The 15,198-nt window shown below is 45.1% G+C and overlaps 2 protein-coding genes across 5 annotated transcripts in view; one reads left to right on the top strand and one right to left on the bottom strand.

Moving 5' to 3' along the window:
• PARP9 (poly(ADP-ribose) polymerase family member 9) overlaps nt 1-5,775 on the bottom strand; it is a 30,571-nt gene extending 24,796 nt beyond the window's left edge. The window contains exons 1-4 of one of the 4 annotated variants that reach the window (XM_057697526.1): nt 5,551-5,628; nt 5,281-5,336; nt 1,667-1,748; nt 711-852 (exon numbers count right to left, since the gene is read on the bottom strand). In XM_057697526.1, the coding sequence (XP_057553509.1) occupies nt 711-852; nt 1,667-1,681 (157 nt within the window). In that variant the 5' untranslated portion in view covers nt 1,682-1,748; nt 5,281-5,336; nt 5,551-5,628. Of the gene's footprint in view, nt 1-710; nt 853-1,666; nt 1,749-5,280; nt 5,337-5,550 lie in introns of those variants that run through there. The other 3 variants (XM_057697528.1, XM_057697527.1, XM_057697529.1) reach the window with 3 other exon arrangements.
• DTX3L (deltex E3 ubiquitin ligase 3L) lies at nt 5,544-14,448 on the top strand. The gene is made up of 5 exons (XM_057697530.1): nt 5,544-5,922; nt 6,742-6,947; nt 8,979-10,514; nt 10,919-11,136; nt 12,361-14,448. The coding sequence occupies exons 1-5, from the start codon at nt 5,733-5,735 to the stop codon at nt 12,428-12,430; spliced, it is 2,220 nt and encodes a 739-aa protein (XP_057553513.1). The 5' UTR covers nt 5,544-5,732; the 3' UTR covers nt 12,431-14,448.
• The last annotated feature ends 750 nt before the right edge of the window (nt 14,449-15,198 follow it).

The raw sequence follows: 15,198 nt of genomic DNA, 5'->3' as shown, positions 1-15,198 counted from the left end.
ATCGATGTCCAACGTGGGACTCCACCAATGAGGAATCTCAGGCTGGCAGAGCTTTGCCAGGTTTTCATTACAGTCTGACGGCTCCACCTGCTCAATCCAGTTTCTTCTCTTTTCCTTCTACCTTCTGCATTCCTAACTCCATCTCAGTTTCCGCTTCTTGGAGAACCTGACCTGTGACACTGTATTTCATGGGATCTAAGGCATTATTATTATATGCCACTGAGAAAGGAAAAACGATGTCAACTAAACCTGTCAGTGGACAGGGAGTAGCCTTATTTCAGAGACGTGAAAAAAAGGTGTGCCCTAAAATAGATACAACGTAGTAATTAGTTATTCTTTACTTCAATTCCCATTTCTAATCTGAGCCACCGAGAAAAACCTCTGGTGGCCTCGATTACCTAAACGCCGCAGCACATGAGTCGTCAGAGCCAACAGCCTTGTGCTTTGGTTGAAAATCTCAAGTGTGCCACCCTAGGCAGGTTCCGTGTGGCTCTTACAAGCTTTGTTGAGCAAGGAGACAATCAGTGGGTCACCTCTTATGGCCACTTTCAGTTTTAGGGCTGTGGTCAGAAGAGTCTCACATCTTCTGGGCAAAGGACAGGATCAACGGGAACCCTAAGAGAATACATCTACTGATGCCACACTGCTTCCAAAGCAGTCCCCCTTCTGAGGCATCTGTCCGGTCCCCAAAAGGTCCTGCAGTCACGCACCTGAGCACTTGTGGGGGAGATAGTCTCCTTCTGTATTCCCCTTTCTCCACTGAGGAAAGATCTGAGCAAAGATTTTCTGAGACAAGAGTGAGAGTGAGGTGATCCTACCTGATTTCTCATGGTGAGCTGCTACTCCAACAGCCTGTGAAAAGTGAGAGTGGTTAACCAAAAAAAATGGAGACCAAATGATTTACAGATTACTGATGACAAATATAGTTTCATAAACACAAAGCAACAGAAACCTTCCTAAGAGCACTGGGTTTGAGGGGGAAGGGGAACACCTTTGTTTGTTTAATCAGTATGCCTGAAATACTTGAAATACTAAATGTTCCAGCAAACACTGACTACCTCTCTTCCCTAGAGGCCGATGCACTTTTAATTCTGGATGAGATGAAGGGCTGGAGATAACCACTTGAAAAGGCTCAAAGGTCACAGACCAAAACGACCCAAAACTCTCAGACAAGACTCTCATCTCCAAAGGCTTGTGGGATTTCTCTAGACAGAATAGAAGACACGGGGACACGAGCCTTATCGGCTACACCTCCCCATCTACCGCTTTCAATTGCTTATTCCATGACACAAGCCTGAATGTAGAATCTTCAGGATAAACAAACAAGGTGCCTTTTCCCTAGTCCCTTATTTGTACTCCTCCTCCGTCCTCCTCCTCCCCACATGTTGCAAAAGCAGAATTGCTGAATGAGTAAAGAGAATAAAAATGAAACCGAGGCGACATTTTTTAAAAAATCACCCATCCTCATGTTGACTCTGTTGATTATATTACCATATTCTTGATTCCCCACCTCTTGCATGGGGCAAGGAGGAAACTTTTATCGGGATAGTAAAACTGAGTAAGAATGCCAGTTATAACTGAAGACCCCAAATTTTTTGCTATTGCAAGGAATAACTATGCATCTGTCAATCAAAGTTTATTACTTATACACATTTATGCTTTTTACCTTGGAAAAGTCCATCCTCCAGGTCTCTGGGGTCTTTCAATGTTTACTCTGTTTTACGTTTTCCAAATATGGTGGCCCCCTTCTAGGAATGAATGAGGGACGTGATAAGCACTGATGAGCATGTTAGGGAATGTGGTGAGAATATACAACAGGAAGACTAAATAAGATTTCTGATCTTGAGTCATTTTTAATTTCATTGGTGAAGATGCACGCATTGCTTTTGCTACTGTTGTTACTGTTTACCTTCTATCCTTTACAGAGAGGTTCAAGGAATGGAAAGAGCTGTATGGGCTACAGCAGGGAAAGCTTTATGAGGAAGGTGAGGCTAGAGCCAGGCCTTGAAGGATGAAGCGGGCTTTTATATACTTAGAAGAGGAAGATGATACCAAATGGTAAAACTGAGCACAGCATTCAAAGAGCAATGAGGAAAAACCAGCCTGTGAGTGAGGAAAGACCCTGGGAGAGTGTCTGAAGAGAGGGAACTGTACTCGTGCTTGTGGAGGACGCACGTTATTGAGTTTGTGATAATATCTCTGATCTAATTAGAAAGGAGATTATCTGGATTAAACATCAGAGACCCTGGGAAAACACACTGTAATGAGTTTTCCATCTAACAGGTAGCATTTAAAGACTGTGAATTTTGAGGAGAATAATAATAAAAATGCTTAAAGACACAGTTGTTGCCACATACCACCTCTAGGACTCTGAAATGATTTCCGATGCCTTTGCAATAGGAGAATTTTGTACAACTATCTACAGCATCAGAGCGCTGTCGTTCTTACAGTGTCCGGAAAAGCAGTACGTTCAAGCACAATCCTAAAATGCAAGGAGAAGATGTATTTTTGCCTCCAGGGGGCATTGCTGTTTTCACAAAAGAAGGAAAACTTCCGCGGCTGCTTCCGCTGTGCGCCTCTGGTGGGTTTTGCTTTCGATGATGATGCACTTGCTTCCTTGTTCAAACCATGCTTTAGGGGCCCTGGGACAGACTTGGCAGTGGGGGATGGCACTCATTTAACCCCAAAGAAATTAGAAACAAGGAGCATATTGTCCAAAATATTCAATCTCTTCTATTTTAACAACAACAATAGCAACATAAGCCTTCCCAACTTTCCATCCCTGGTTCCTACTCTGTTCCGTTCTCTTCACGGGCAGCATGAAGGAGTTCACTCTCCGTCCACCTGCCTGCTCAGCCCACTGCAGTCTGGCTCCCAGTTCACCTCAAGCCTCCTCTGAAACTGCTCGTCAGTGTCTTCCACGTGGCTAATCCCAGTGGACTCTCTTCTGTTCCAGCCTTTATTTGACCCCTCTCCATAGTTTCATTCTTCAAGTCATTCTCTGATTCCTGAATCTCTGCTTTTTGGCTTCTCCTGTGCCATCTTCCTTTGGTTCTTTTGTTACCTCTCACTTTGCCTTTACAGACCTTTCCCCTGGATGCAACCTCAATCAACTGCCCCAGGATTTTGTCTGAGGGGCATGCCTCAGCTCATTCTATACACCCTCCAAGGGTGATCTCAACCACTCTCATGACTTCAACTCACCAGCTGCAAATACAGCACCTACGTCTGTATCTCTAGGCTATGGCTCTATTAAGCCTCATTTTTCAAGTCTACCTGAATGTCCCATAGTCCCCTCAAACAGCCTCCGCAAAACTGGACCCATAATCTCCTCATCTCTACTCCCCACACTGCTACCTACCCTCACCCAACCTCCTCCAAAATCCATTTTATCTCCTGGATTCCACAGCTCAGTAAATGATACATCATTTATCCACTCAAGTCAGAAATCTAGAATCCTCTCTTCTGTCCCATATTCAACTCATCACTGGGTCCTGTCCACCTAAATCACTTTCAAATAAGGCCCTACCCTCCCTGCCCCGTGATGCCACTTCACTTCAGGGCCTTGGGGCCTCTTGCCTGAGCTAGGGCAATACATTCTTTTTAAAGATTTAAATGTACTTAACTTTACATTTTATTGTTTGAATAGTTCAATTTTAGAAAGTATAAAAGGCTCCCTCCTGCTCCCCTCACTACATTCCTTTCCCAGAGGCAATCAACGTTAGCTTCTCCTGTATCCTTCCAGAGGCATTTTTATACAAAAGTAGCATCTTTTTTTTTTTTAAACCCTCACAAAGAAGGCATTTACTTGAGAAGCACTCTCTGCTCAAAGCCTTCAGCAGACTCCATTGCCTACAGTAAAGATCACGCTCTTCAGCCAGGCATTCAAGTGTCTCTTTGCCATTTCAGCCTCCCTTTACATACTCAGCGCTCCAGCGGAACTGCAGTGCTCGAAAGGCACCACTCGATGTTCGGCAAACTCCCCTTCACCTCCGGGTCTTTGCCCTCATGGGGAGGAAGCTCTGGGCCATCACCTTGGTCAGAGTGTTCTTCAGAGCCCGTGCCCATCCTCAAAAGGTAGCATCTTATACACACTGTTCTGCATCTTGCCTTTTCCACGTGATGTACTCTAGAGATCTTTCCATGTTAGCGCATAGAGAGCACCTTCCTTCTCTCTACTGCTCATTGCATTCCATTGTATAGAGGCACTATAAGTTACTCAACTGCTAGTACCCCCTTTTACGGACACGTGAGTTCCTAATCTTTTGCTATCATAAAAAAAGGCTGTAAAGAACAACTTAGTACATAGGTCACTTCACACAGGTGCTAATCAATCAATGGGACAGATTCCTAGAAGTGGAACCGCAGAAGAGGGATTATATGCAGTCCTAATTCTGACAGTACTGCCAAACTGCTGTCCATAAAGACCCATTTCCAGTCTTACCAGCTATATGCAAAAACCTTACCTGTGGCCCCTCCACCTCCATTTATCCCTGCATGGAAATGTGTCCTCCACGTCACTGTCAACACCAACTTTCTAAAATGCACATCTGACATGTCACTCTCCTGCCCGCCCTGCCTACGAGCCTTCCATGTCTCCCTATCGATCTTCAAGACCTTTCACCATCTAGAACCGTGCTGTCCATTGTGAGCCATTAGCCACATGTAGCTCTTGGGCACTTGACATGTGCTAATCACAACTGAAAGGTGATGTAAATATGAGATAAACACTGGATTGCAACAACTTAGGATGATAAAACAGAATGTAAAATATCTCATTATTAAGTTTTTTAACATTGATTACATGCTGAAATGGTTACTTTAGGATATAGTGAGCTAAATAACATAAAATTCAAAATTAATTTCACCTGTTTATACTTTAAAAAGTACAGCACTGACCTAGACCCTTCCTCTGTCATCTCCCTTACCCATGGCATCTTCTCCATGGCCTCAGTGTTCCCTCTGCGCTTCAGATACAGTGGTCCCTGTGCCTTTGATGCTCCCCATCCCTCTCTCTCCTCTAAGAGTCTGCTTCAAACTTCCTCTTGAGGCCTTCAAGAGACTTTGGCTCTTGAGTCACAAGTCCACCTCCCCTTACCAGCAGGTGAGGTCAGGTGCCTCTGCTCTCACCTTTACTCCCTAGCACACAGCGCAGCGTGTAGTTCAGTATTGTTGGCCAAATCGTGAAATGAGAGCAGAAAAGCCAGAAGAGCCAGTCTAAAGCATAGCGTTAGAGGGCGATAAGGGGTGATGTGTCATAATGCAGGTGAACAAACTTACATTTTTTTAAACGTAGGTAAGTTTAAGCCGAATTCAGAATATGAATTACGTTTCAGCTGCAAATAACAGTAACAACAGAAAGAGTTACAAGGAATCACAAACTCAGGAGAAACTGACTTGAGCATCTGCCCAGTCTCCATCCTCCCCAGGGGAGGCCCGGCCCTGAGCGCCCGCCTCTCGCCCGCCCGCCCCCCGGCCGAGCCCGCAGGAGAGGAGACCCGGGAGCCTCGGCGCCCACCGCCCCGGGAACAGGCAGCGGGACCTACTCACTCGGACGGCCGGCCGCGGCAGGAAGGGCGGCGAAGAGAGAAGGGGGTGAGGCTCGGCCGGAACCGAGAGCGATCTCCGGGAAAGCGAAACTGAAACTTTGCGCCCCGGGGCGGCGGGGCGGGCCGCACCCCTGCCCGGCGCAGCGGCTTCGCGGGGCGCGCGCCATCGCCGTGCGCAGAGCCATGGCCTCGAGCTGCAGCCCGCCGTCCCCGCTGCTCGTGCGGGTGTCCCAGCCCGGCAGCCGCCTGACGTGGAAGCTGGAAAAGTACTTCCAGAGCCGGGAGTCGGGCGGCGGCGAGTGCACCGTGCAGGCCCTGGACCGCAACGACCCCAGCTCGGACACCTTCCGCGTGCAGTTCGTGCAGAGGGCGGGTGAGCTGCGGGCCGGGGCCGGGGCCGGGGCCGGGGCTGGGGGGTGCGAGGGCGGGGGTTCCACGCAGACCCGGTTCAGACGGACCCAGGAGAGAGGGCGGGAGGAGGTCTGGTGGGGGACAGGCACGTGGGGGGCAGGCACCTGGGGGTCCTGCTGGCAAGAGGTGTAGCCCCGACAGCGGAGGACAGAGGCCGAAATGCCCAGTCTCTGCCTTGCCAGTATCCTCGTCGTGACGCCTCTTTCTCAGCTCTCAGAACACGCCTGCCACCCCCTCCCCCAGACGCCTGTCAGCCCTTGTCACTTAGGTGTTTCACTTTTATGTTTTACGTAATTATTTCATTGATTTGTTTTTGAGAATAGCAAACGTTATACATGTTCACTAAGGAGAAGGGAGAAAAGAAAGAAGAAAAACAATGTGTACATTTTGGTATATTTCCTCCCAGCCTTTTCCTCTGAATGTCAGTAAACACATATGTAGTGATAAAACTGAGTCTACACTTTTGATTCCTGCTTTTTTCGCTTAACCCATAATGAGTGTTATTCCACGTCATTGAAATGGGAAACTGGCGACGTGACTTTTAATGAGTGGATGATATTCCATTATCACTAAGCTTTCCTTTCTACGGGAGAACTTAAGCTGCCTGCTTTAGAGTTTTGAATAACTCCCTCACCCTATCACCAACCCACCATTCCAGGATGCAGGGAGCAGCCCTTCCCGGGAGGGTGCTGGGGCCAGGTACAGATGCATGAGTTAAGAGGATTATTTGAAATTGCTCCCATTTCTATGTGTATGTGTATATTTAATGTCTCCACTGAAGCTAAGGAGGGAGTGTTGAAAAAAGGAAAGCACCAAATTGTGGTTGACAACACACCTGTGACTGTTTTCCTGGAACCCAATGATAATGCAAAAGAGAAGAACACCAGAATGTCTTCTTCGACACAGTCACGAAAGGGGCCAAGGGCTGGTGAGAAGCATCCAGATGAAAAGGACATTCCTAATGCTGTGGATTCCTGTGTCCAGAAGGTGAGTACTAGAGGGAGCTAGGTGTGTTCCTGCAACTTCCTCTCCAGTCCAAGGACCATTTGCTGAGGATTTATTATGAGCCTGGCACAGTTGTAAACACTGGGACACAGAGATGAACGCAACAGACAGGTAGGTCCCTGCTGGGGGTGGAGAGGTACACAGCAAGACAATAAGCAAGTAAACAACATAAATAAAACCATTTCAGAGAGTCATATGTGCTAAGAAGAAAATATATAATAGGGTTTTTGCCTTAGAGAGTGATAGGGCCAGGGCAAGGAAGGAAAAGGAGTTTGTGTTATTACCGACCAGAAGTCAGAATCTCTGAGGAGGTGACATTTGGCCTGAGACTCAAGTGATGAGCAGGGGCCAGCCATGCAGAGTCATTTGACAAATCAGTGTCAACTGCCTACCGTGTGCCAAGCACTGTCACAGGAGCCAAAGATACAGCCAGGAACACAGCAGACCCTGCCCTCAGGGACCTTACATTCTAGTGAGAGAACCAGACAATAACAGCAAACATAGATACGGAATAAAACATCTGCCAGTGATAAATATGTGCTAGGAAGCAGAATAAAGCAGGATAGATGGTAGTAACAGGACCACTATTTTCTTTTTTTGTTTTCTTTTGGCGCACGGGCTTAGCTGCTCCGCGGCATGTGGGATCTTCCTGGAGCAGGGATTGAACTCATGTCCTCTGCATTGGCAGGCGGATTCCCAACCACTGTGCCACCTAGGAAGCCCAGGACCACTATTTTAAATAGGCTATCAGGGAAAACCTCTCAAATGAGGTGACCTCTGAGTAGAGACACAAATGAAGTAAGGGAGCTAGCTAAGTGGATTTCTAGGGGAAGAGGGTTCTAGGCAGAGGGGAAAAAAACAAGGGTAAAGCTGACACCCCCCCCTCCCCCAAACACACACACTCCCAGACAGGTGCTCACATCCTGAGCCCAGGAGCTTCAGGGAGGGAGACCAGAGTGCTGGAGGGCAGAGAGCAAGAGAGAGAGTGAGGGAGGAACTTGGAGAGGTACCTAGAAGTCAGGTCTTTGAGGGATGGAGGTCAGGACTTTGGATTTTAACTTAAATGTTAGGAGATTCCTTAGATGGTTTTAAGCAGGGAAATAGAGTGATGTGATTCACATTTCTGAAGGATCACTCTGGCTGCTGTGTGGAGAACTGAATCTAGGAAGAGGCTGAAGTGGAAGGTCAGAATCCAGTTAGGAGGGGTTGCAGTGAGCCAGGTGCAAGATGACAATGGCTTGGACTCTGGGTAGTCCTGATGGAGGTGTGAGAAGTGGCTGGATTCAGGAAATATTTTGAAGGAAGATCTAGAGGAAGGATGTTATATGCAGAGGAAATAGCTTGTGCAAAGACCTTGAGGGAGAACAAAATATTAGAAATCTTGCTTTTATATTACATTCAATTTGCCTCTGTCCTTTTCTGCCTAATCTGGTGTTTGTCTTATATTTGAACTTCTAAAGGCCAGGATTTAGAGGACCGAGCAACATTGCTTGCAGTTAGGGGGTTAATTTTGTTTTGTTTTGTTTAAAAAAAAAAAAGGACGAGGAGGGCAGAAGAGAAAAAACAATAATAGGAAAAAACATCATCCTCAGATTTAAGGGTTCCTCCCAGGCTCACACTCTTTAGTGAGAAACGTAGCAATTTACCCAGAAAGCTGAACTAATAAGTGACTTCCCTCCATCCCACTCCCCAAGGTCAAAGCGATAATGGCAGCTCTAGAATCCAGACTTCTTATCCACGAAACTTTTACAAATGTTAGTGCCCAGGCTCTACGTTAACATCAGAATCTTTGGAGTTGTGCCTGGGCCTTGGCCTTTTTTTTTTTTTTCTCCCCAGGGGATTCTAATGTTCAGACAGGGCTGGGCACCTCTGGACTAGAGTACGTTGCACTTTGCAGAAAGGATCTGAAAGAAGTCATAGTGGTTATTTCTCTAGTCTCTAGACATTCTCCTGAGAGGAGAACGTAGACCTGGATGTCTAATAGATTTTATTTGTCCCCTTTTAAAATTTCAGATCTTTCTTACTGTCACCGCTGAACTGAACTGTCACCTGTTCTCTAAAGAGCAGAGGGACCACATCGCCATTCTCTGCCCCAGTGTCGGACAAGTGAAGGGCCATGATGGAATTGAGAAAGTGTGTGGTGACTTCAGAGATATTGAAAAAATACATGGCTTCTTGAGTGAACAACTGCTGGGAAGGGAACAGAAATGTGAATCTTCCCCTGTGACAATAGAGAGGGAGCCTCTTCATCAGCAGGACAGAAGCAGCTGTGTTTCTCCCTCTGAGCCAAAAACCAGGTCAGAAGGAAAAAGCAACCGTTTTGAAGTTCCCTTGGCTTTCTTTGAATACTTCACATACACATGCCCTGATAAAATAGACTCAATCGAGAGCAGATTTGGTACAAAAATAAAAACTCAGAAGAGTTCTCCGAATATGGTCTATTTAGACTTCACCTCAAGTCCATCGGGGAACCTTGAAGCAGCTCACGAGTCTTTTATCAGAGAATTTCAGAAGACTGTAGAGACTGTGAAGCAGGAATGTGTTGTTCTGGCAGACAGTAAGCAGACAAACAAAATGAAACAGGAATTAAATCACCAGTTCGCAAAGCTCCTCATAACGGAGAAAGGAGGAGAATTAACTCTCCTTGGGACCGCAGATGACATTTCAGCTGCCAAACATTTTCTTGCGTCAGCAATGTCTGAAAGTCCTGTCAAGGCACCTGTGAAAATACTGATGCCCAAGCACATGATGAATGGAATTGAGGTTGACACGGCTCAGTATAAGCTTTTAGAAGCAGAATTACTCCAGGAGATATCAAAGATAGAGAAAAAGTACAACGCTCAAAGTAAGATTTTGGGAACAGGTCAGAAAACCCGAATTGTATTTGAACCTAAAGCCAAGGAGTTAGATCTATCCATGCATGCTTATTCAAGTTTCATTGATGCTTATCAATATGTCTCATGTCAGATTATGAGAGAAGTTCTTTTGCTGAAATTTTGGGGCAAAGAGAGAAAGCACTTACATGGGACCAAGTTCTCTGATGACTTCAGAAAAAAGCATCCAGATATACACATTGTGCTAAATCAAGAGTCAATGACTTTGACTGGGTTGCCAACTCACCTTACAGAGGCAAAACAGTATGTCTTAAACAGGGGGGGACTGTCTCCATTAGCTAGAGAGAAATGGAATGAAACACTCACGGACCTTGATAGGAATGATTCAAACACAGCTTCACCCACATTGCAGCCCTCTGCCAGTTCTGAGGTGTCAGAAGTGGACAAGGAAAAGGACAAATGTACCATCTGTTTGAACACCATTAGTGACAAAAAGGTGCTCCCAAAGTGCAAGCATGAATTCTGCAGCCCTTGTATCAAAAAAGCCTTGTCCTATAAGCCAGTCTGTCCTCTGTGCCAGACTTGCTATGGTATCCAGATAGGGAATCAGCCAAAAGGAGAGATGCATACCACCGTCTTAAAAGACTCACTTCCAGGTTATGAATCCTGTGGCACCATTGAGATTACTTACGTTATTGAAGAAGGTATACAAACAGTAAGTGTTTCTGAGGTCCATGGGCTTCTTCCCAGTATGCTGGGATTACCAGAGCAACAGGGACTGTTCTGCTACCAATTAGACAGTGGATTTCCCAGGTAGTTATCTCCATGGTCATATGCAAGGATTTTAAATGCTGATAGCGGTAACAATGTTTACTTATAATTTAGGTATCTTTCACGTCTCTTAAGACAGAGAAAGGGTGGGTCGTGATTGTGCGTTGGAGTGGGGAAAGTCAGGAAAGTGGGGAAAGAGGAGAAACATGAATTATATGGGGGATATGAGCAAACCTTCAATGCTTCTGTTGTTTTTGGTTTGCTCTATATGCATATGAACATATCTACATATATAGTAAAATTTAGACACAGAATGATTTCATGTGACGTTTTCTTGCCTTCATATAGAAGGAGCACCCAAACCCAGGAAGGAGATTTTCTGGAATATGTCGAAATGCATACTTGCCTGATAACAAGGAAGGAAAGGAGGTTTTGGATCTGCTTCACAGGGCCTTTCGACAAAGACTGATTTTCACAGTGGGAGAGTCTCGAGTGTCAGGAGCCTCAGATGTCGTTACGTGGAATGACATCCACCACAAAACGTCCAGGTGTGGGGGACCACAAAGGTGAGAACCTTGTGAAACAGGATGGCTGCTAAACAGAATTGAGAGGTCGTAAAATATGGCCGTTTGAGGATGTGGCTGTAAGGAGACAGTTTATAGCAGTGGGATTGGATGCAGTATTTTGACAGATGCTAACCTGGGGTGATAATCTCAAAGGCAGAAAGATCTGTTCCCAACGAACGTCTACCCTCCCAACCGCAAAGTATCACACAGTTGATAAATTTTGCATCAAAGGGCAGTGGATCTTCAGAATCCAAGATGAATGGTATCTAAGGTGATTTAATTTGGGGTTTCATGTCTATTGGAAGGGTAGATCCTAGGAATGTGATTTACTTTGCCTTCTTTTAAGATCACCCTTTCTTCTACCCTCCTCTCCCATGAGTCCATAAAGATCCTAAATTCACTTGACTAACAGAACTCTAGAAAAAGTCTTAATGGAGATGGAAGCTGTATTATGGGCAATCCAATTGCTCTTTATGAAATTCAGATAGAATAGCTCAGACCCTTAGTATTCAAAGGGAATGCATCCTAAGACTCCACTTCCCAAATTTGAAAATCTTCCTGTAGCATAATGATTACCCTTCATAAAAATATGGTATATGATAACTTTTTTTTTATAAATTTATTTATTTATTTATTTTATTGACTGTGTTGGCTCTTCATTGCTGCACACGGGCTTTCTCTAGTTGCGGTGAGCGGGGGCTACTCTTCATTGTGGTGCGTGGGCTTCTCATTGTGGTGGCCTCTCTTGTTGCAGAGCACGGGCTCTAGGCACATGGGCTTCAGTAGTTGTGGCACATGGCTCAATAGTTGTGGCTCGTGGGCTCTAGAGCGCAGGTTCAGTAGTTTTCGGCACACAGGCTTAGTTGCTCCACGGCACGTGGGGTCTTCCTGGGGCAGGGATTGAACCTGTGTCCCCTGCATTGGCAGGCGGATTCTTAACCACTGCACCACCTAGGAAGTCCCAGTATATTATAACTTAATGAGAGTCGTTGCTTACCATGAGCTGAAAATTAAAGTCTTGTTGGAAGGCAGATCCTGGGCAGACAGCTGGTCTACTCACTAGCTACATGACTCACATCAGCACACTTACAAATCATTATCAGTCATCAGCCTCCAGGATTGCTTGTGAATATTTGCACCACTGAGTGTTAATGCCAGGGACCTACTGTACAAATTCTTTAAAAACCATCTGTGATGAAGCTAAGGGCCTTTTTTCTTCTGCAGGTATGGCTACCCTGATCCTGACTATCTGAAACGCGTCAAACAGGAGCTGAAAGATAAAGGAATTGAGTAAGAAGAGTATTGGAAGGATGCCTTGAGCCAAGCTTGCAAAAGGCACAGCTGAAGAAGCAGAGTAAATTCTAATCTAAATCCTTACGTAAAAACACCGTTAAAAATTTTTCATCTCAAGAATTAGTTTGCGAGGAATGCCCTGGCAGTCCAGGGGTTAGGACTCCGTGCCTCCACTGCAGGGGGCACAGGTTTGATCCCGTGATCGGGGAACTAAGATCCTGGCTATGCAGCCAAAAAAAAAAAAAAGTGGATTGTTTAAGAGTAAGGATCTGCTGCTCTGTCATTTCTGGAGCGTTACATTTCATGGAAGGTAAAAGCCCCAGAGATCTGTGTAATTTTGCTGCAGAGGCAGTGTGCCTTATCCTCGTGTCATCGTGGGGGCTGGAGGGGTGCAGTGCTGTGGATCTGGAATCATCTTCTTTGCTGTTCACGTGAAGTACTAGCTGCCCATTGATCCTCCTTTTATTGCCATCTCTGGGGTAGTCCTTTAGTTCTGTTTGTTTGCCCTTTAATCCCTATCCTAAAAGTGAAATCCTAATGTGAATGGCGGTGGGGGTGGGAGCAAGGCTTTGGTTATGGAAAATTACCCACATTCCCTCCCTGCCCCATGGCCAGAGAAGTGACCAGGGCAGAGACTGAGCAGCCTTTGGTAATAAATGGAATAAGACTATTATTTTTTACAACACAGAGCTTGGTGTGCAGTTGGTGCTTCATAAATTTTTGCTGCCTGACTCAAGTTGCTAATAACCCAGCAGAGAAATATATGTTCCCTAAATCTTTGGCAGAGGCAGGAGTAAGGGAGACATTTCTGGAATCCTCACCACTTAGTTGAGAAACTGAGCTTCTTACTCCAGAACTCGTGCCCTCTGAACTCTGACCTGCCTCTAACTTTGTCCTTGCTCCCTGCTGATCCTTGTCATGTGCTGTATGGTGTGCACTTCCCCTGCCCTAGTGATGCTACACATCTCTGAACATTTTTCCCTCTGGATATTATTGTACTTTTGTATATACCCCGCTTCCCATTTTAACACACAAATCACAAAAATTTCCATAGACCATCATTTTCTCAGTAGCTACAGCCCCCACAGTAGCACTTTTTCCCTTCCTTTTGCTAAGTCCTGCCACCTCATGCTTTCTCCCTTAAAATATGTCTCCCTAATAATGTCTGGACAGAGAAAAGGCTAGAGTTGCGCCTACTATAAGGAATATGTGACATATCAAAATTTACTTTTAAATGCTTCTCCAACTCAGAAGAAAGTTTTAATAGCAAACTGCCTCGTTATCCACGTCCCAGCCTCTCTCCAAAAAATGATGAAAGAGATGTTTCTCTTTTCCTAAAGATACCTGTACACACATTTTTTTTTGTTAGACAGTAACAGTTAATATTGTGTACTTATTTTGTCCCCTTTATAAGAGCTTTATATCTGTGTGATTGATACTATTAGCATCCCCATTTTATAACAGAAAACGGATGCACAGAGAGGATAAGTACCTTGACAAAGGTCACATAATTAACAAGTAGAAGTGCTGGGATTTGAAGGAGTTAGTCTGGCTCCAAGCCTTCTGTGCCCCAGAGCTGTACTGTCTCCTAGAGGGGTCTCCACCTCCATGCATCAGGCTGAGGAGTTCCCATCATGCTGAGTTGCTCTCAGAAATGGATGCCTGTACAGTACTCAAAGCAGATTTCCTCTGAGGAAGTCCTGTTTGAAGAACTTAAAAATCCAGGATCTTTTTCTTTGTCCAGAGAGTTGAGGAAGTGTAAGGTAAATGACATGTCTTTTAAAAAAAAAAATCAGATTAGACATTTAGTTTTTGGTGATTCATTAAAATCTTAGAGTTATGATTAATTGTTCTGTATCTATGGATATTTTAGCTAAATTTGCTTCAAAAAAGCAAAAGTTTGGTTCCTGCTAAGGTCTGGATCCTTGATTGCAATGTGCATGCAAGTTTAGTGGTTGGCGAGGCTTTGGATTACTGCTTTTGCTCTGTGGAACGTATTCTCATTGGTATCTGCTATAAATAAAGTTATATCCATTTTAGAAACAGATTATCTGTGTTCTTTCCCACGTCTTTTCTCTTTTTCCTTAGGTTGAGATTCTGGGTGTTTCCTATAATACAACATACCATGTGGGCAGATGTCTTTGCTTGATTTTGTGTGCTGCTGTTGCTAAATAGTATCACAGCAGAACTTTGCTATTGACGTCACTGCTGCCACAGTCAGCTGTGAAAATCACATTTCTTAATATTTTTCCTCCTAAACACATAGGTTACTACAAAGGTAAAAGTAGGCTACAGGTTTCGTCTCTTTTCTCCTTCTAGAGAAAGCATACGTAATCTATCAAACTACACTTGCCCCTCCTTGCTGCAAGAGTTTTTGTTTCACCTTTCCAGCATTAGTGCTGGATTACCCAAATGGCTCAGTAGGCACCGGCAAATTAGGGCACCTTTTTCTCCAAAGGAAAAAAAAAAAGAGAATTACAAATAATATGGAGATATTTGATGTCTCCCTAAAGATAGTAAGTTTCTGCACCCAATTTCAATGTGTGGGATTTTCCCCCACACATCCAAGCAATCCAACGCCAGCTGAGTGTCCTACAATTCAACTCAATTCTGACACTATCTACCTGGAGATAGCATCAGATTCCACAGGTGAGGGCTCAGTCGCACAAGGCTGCCCTCCACTGCAGGTGCCAACTGCACATCCAAATTGTTCTTGTGCTTCTGACCCAATGGCTATAAAACCAGAGGTGCCCACGACCCCCTCCTTGG

Source organism: Hippopotamus amphibius, chromosome 10, assembly GCF_030028045.1.
Source record: "Hippopotamus amphibius kiboko isolate mHipAmp2 chromosome 10, mHipAmp2.hap2, whole genome shotgun sequence".
NCBI lineage: Eukaryota > Metazoa > Chordata > Mammalia > Artiodactyla > Hippopotamidae > Hippopotamus > Hippopotamus amphibius.
Note: the sequence above shows the minus strand (reverse complement) of the source record. Positions and strands in the feature narration are given on the sequence as shown.

Excerpts from the sequence above, each read along its gene's own strand:
- DTX3L (XM_057697530.1), top strand. The coding sequence starts at position 5,733 with ATGGCCTCGAGCTGCAGCCCGCCGTCCCCGCTGCTCGTGCGGGTGTCC. Across the intron at positions 6,948-8,978 it reads TGGATTCCTGTGTCCAGAAG|ATCTTTCTTACTGTCACCGC; the intron begins GTGAGTACTAGA and ends TTAAAATTTCAG. Across the intron at positions 11,137-12,360 it reads AGGTGTGGGGGACCACAAAG|GTATGGCTACCCTGATCCTG; the intron begins GTGAGAACCTTG and ends TTTCTTCTGCAG.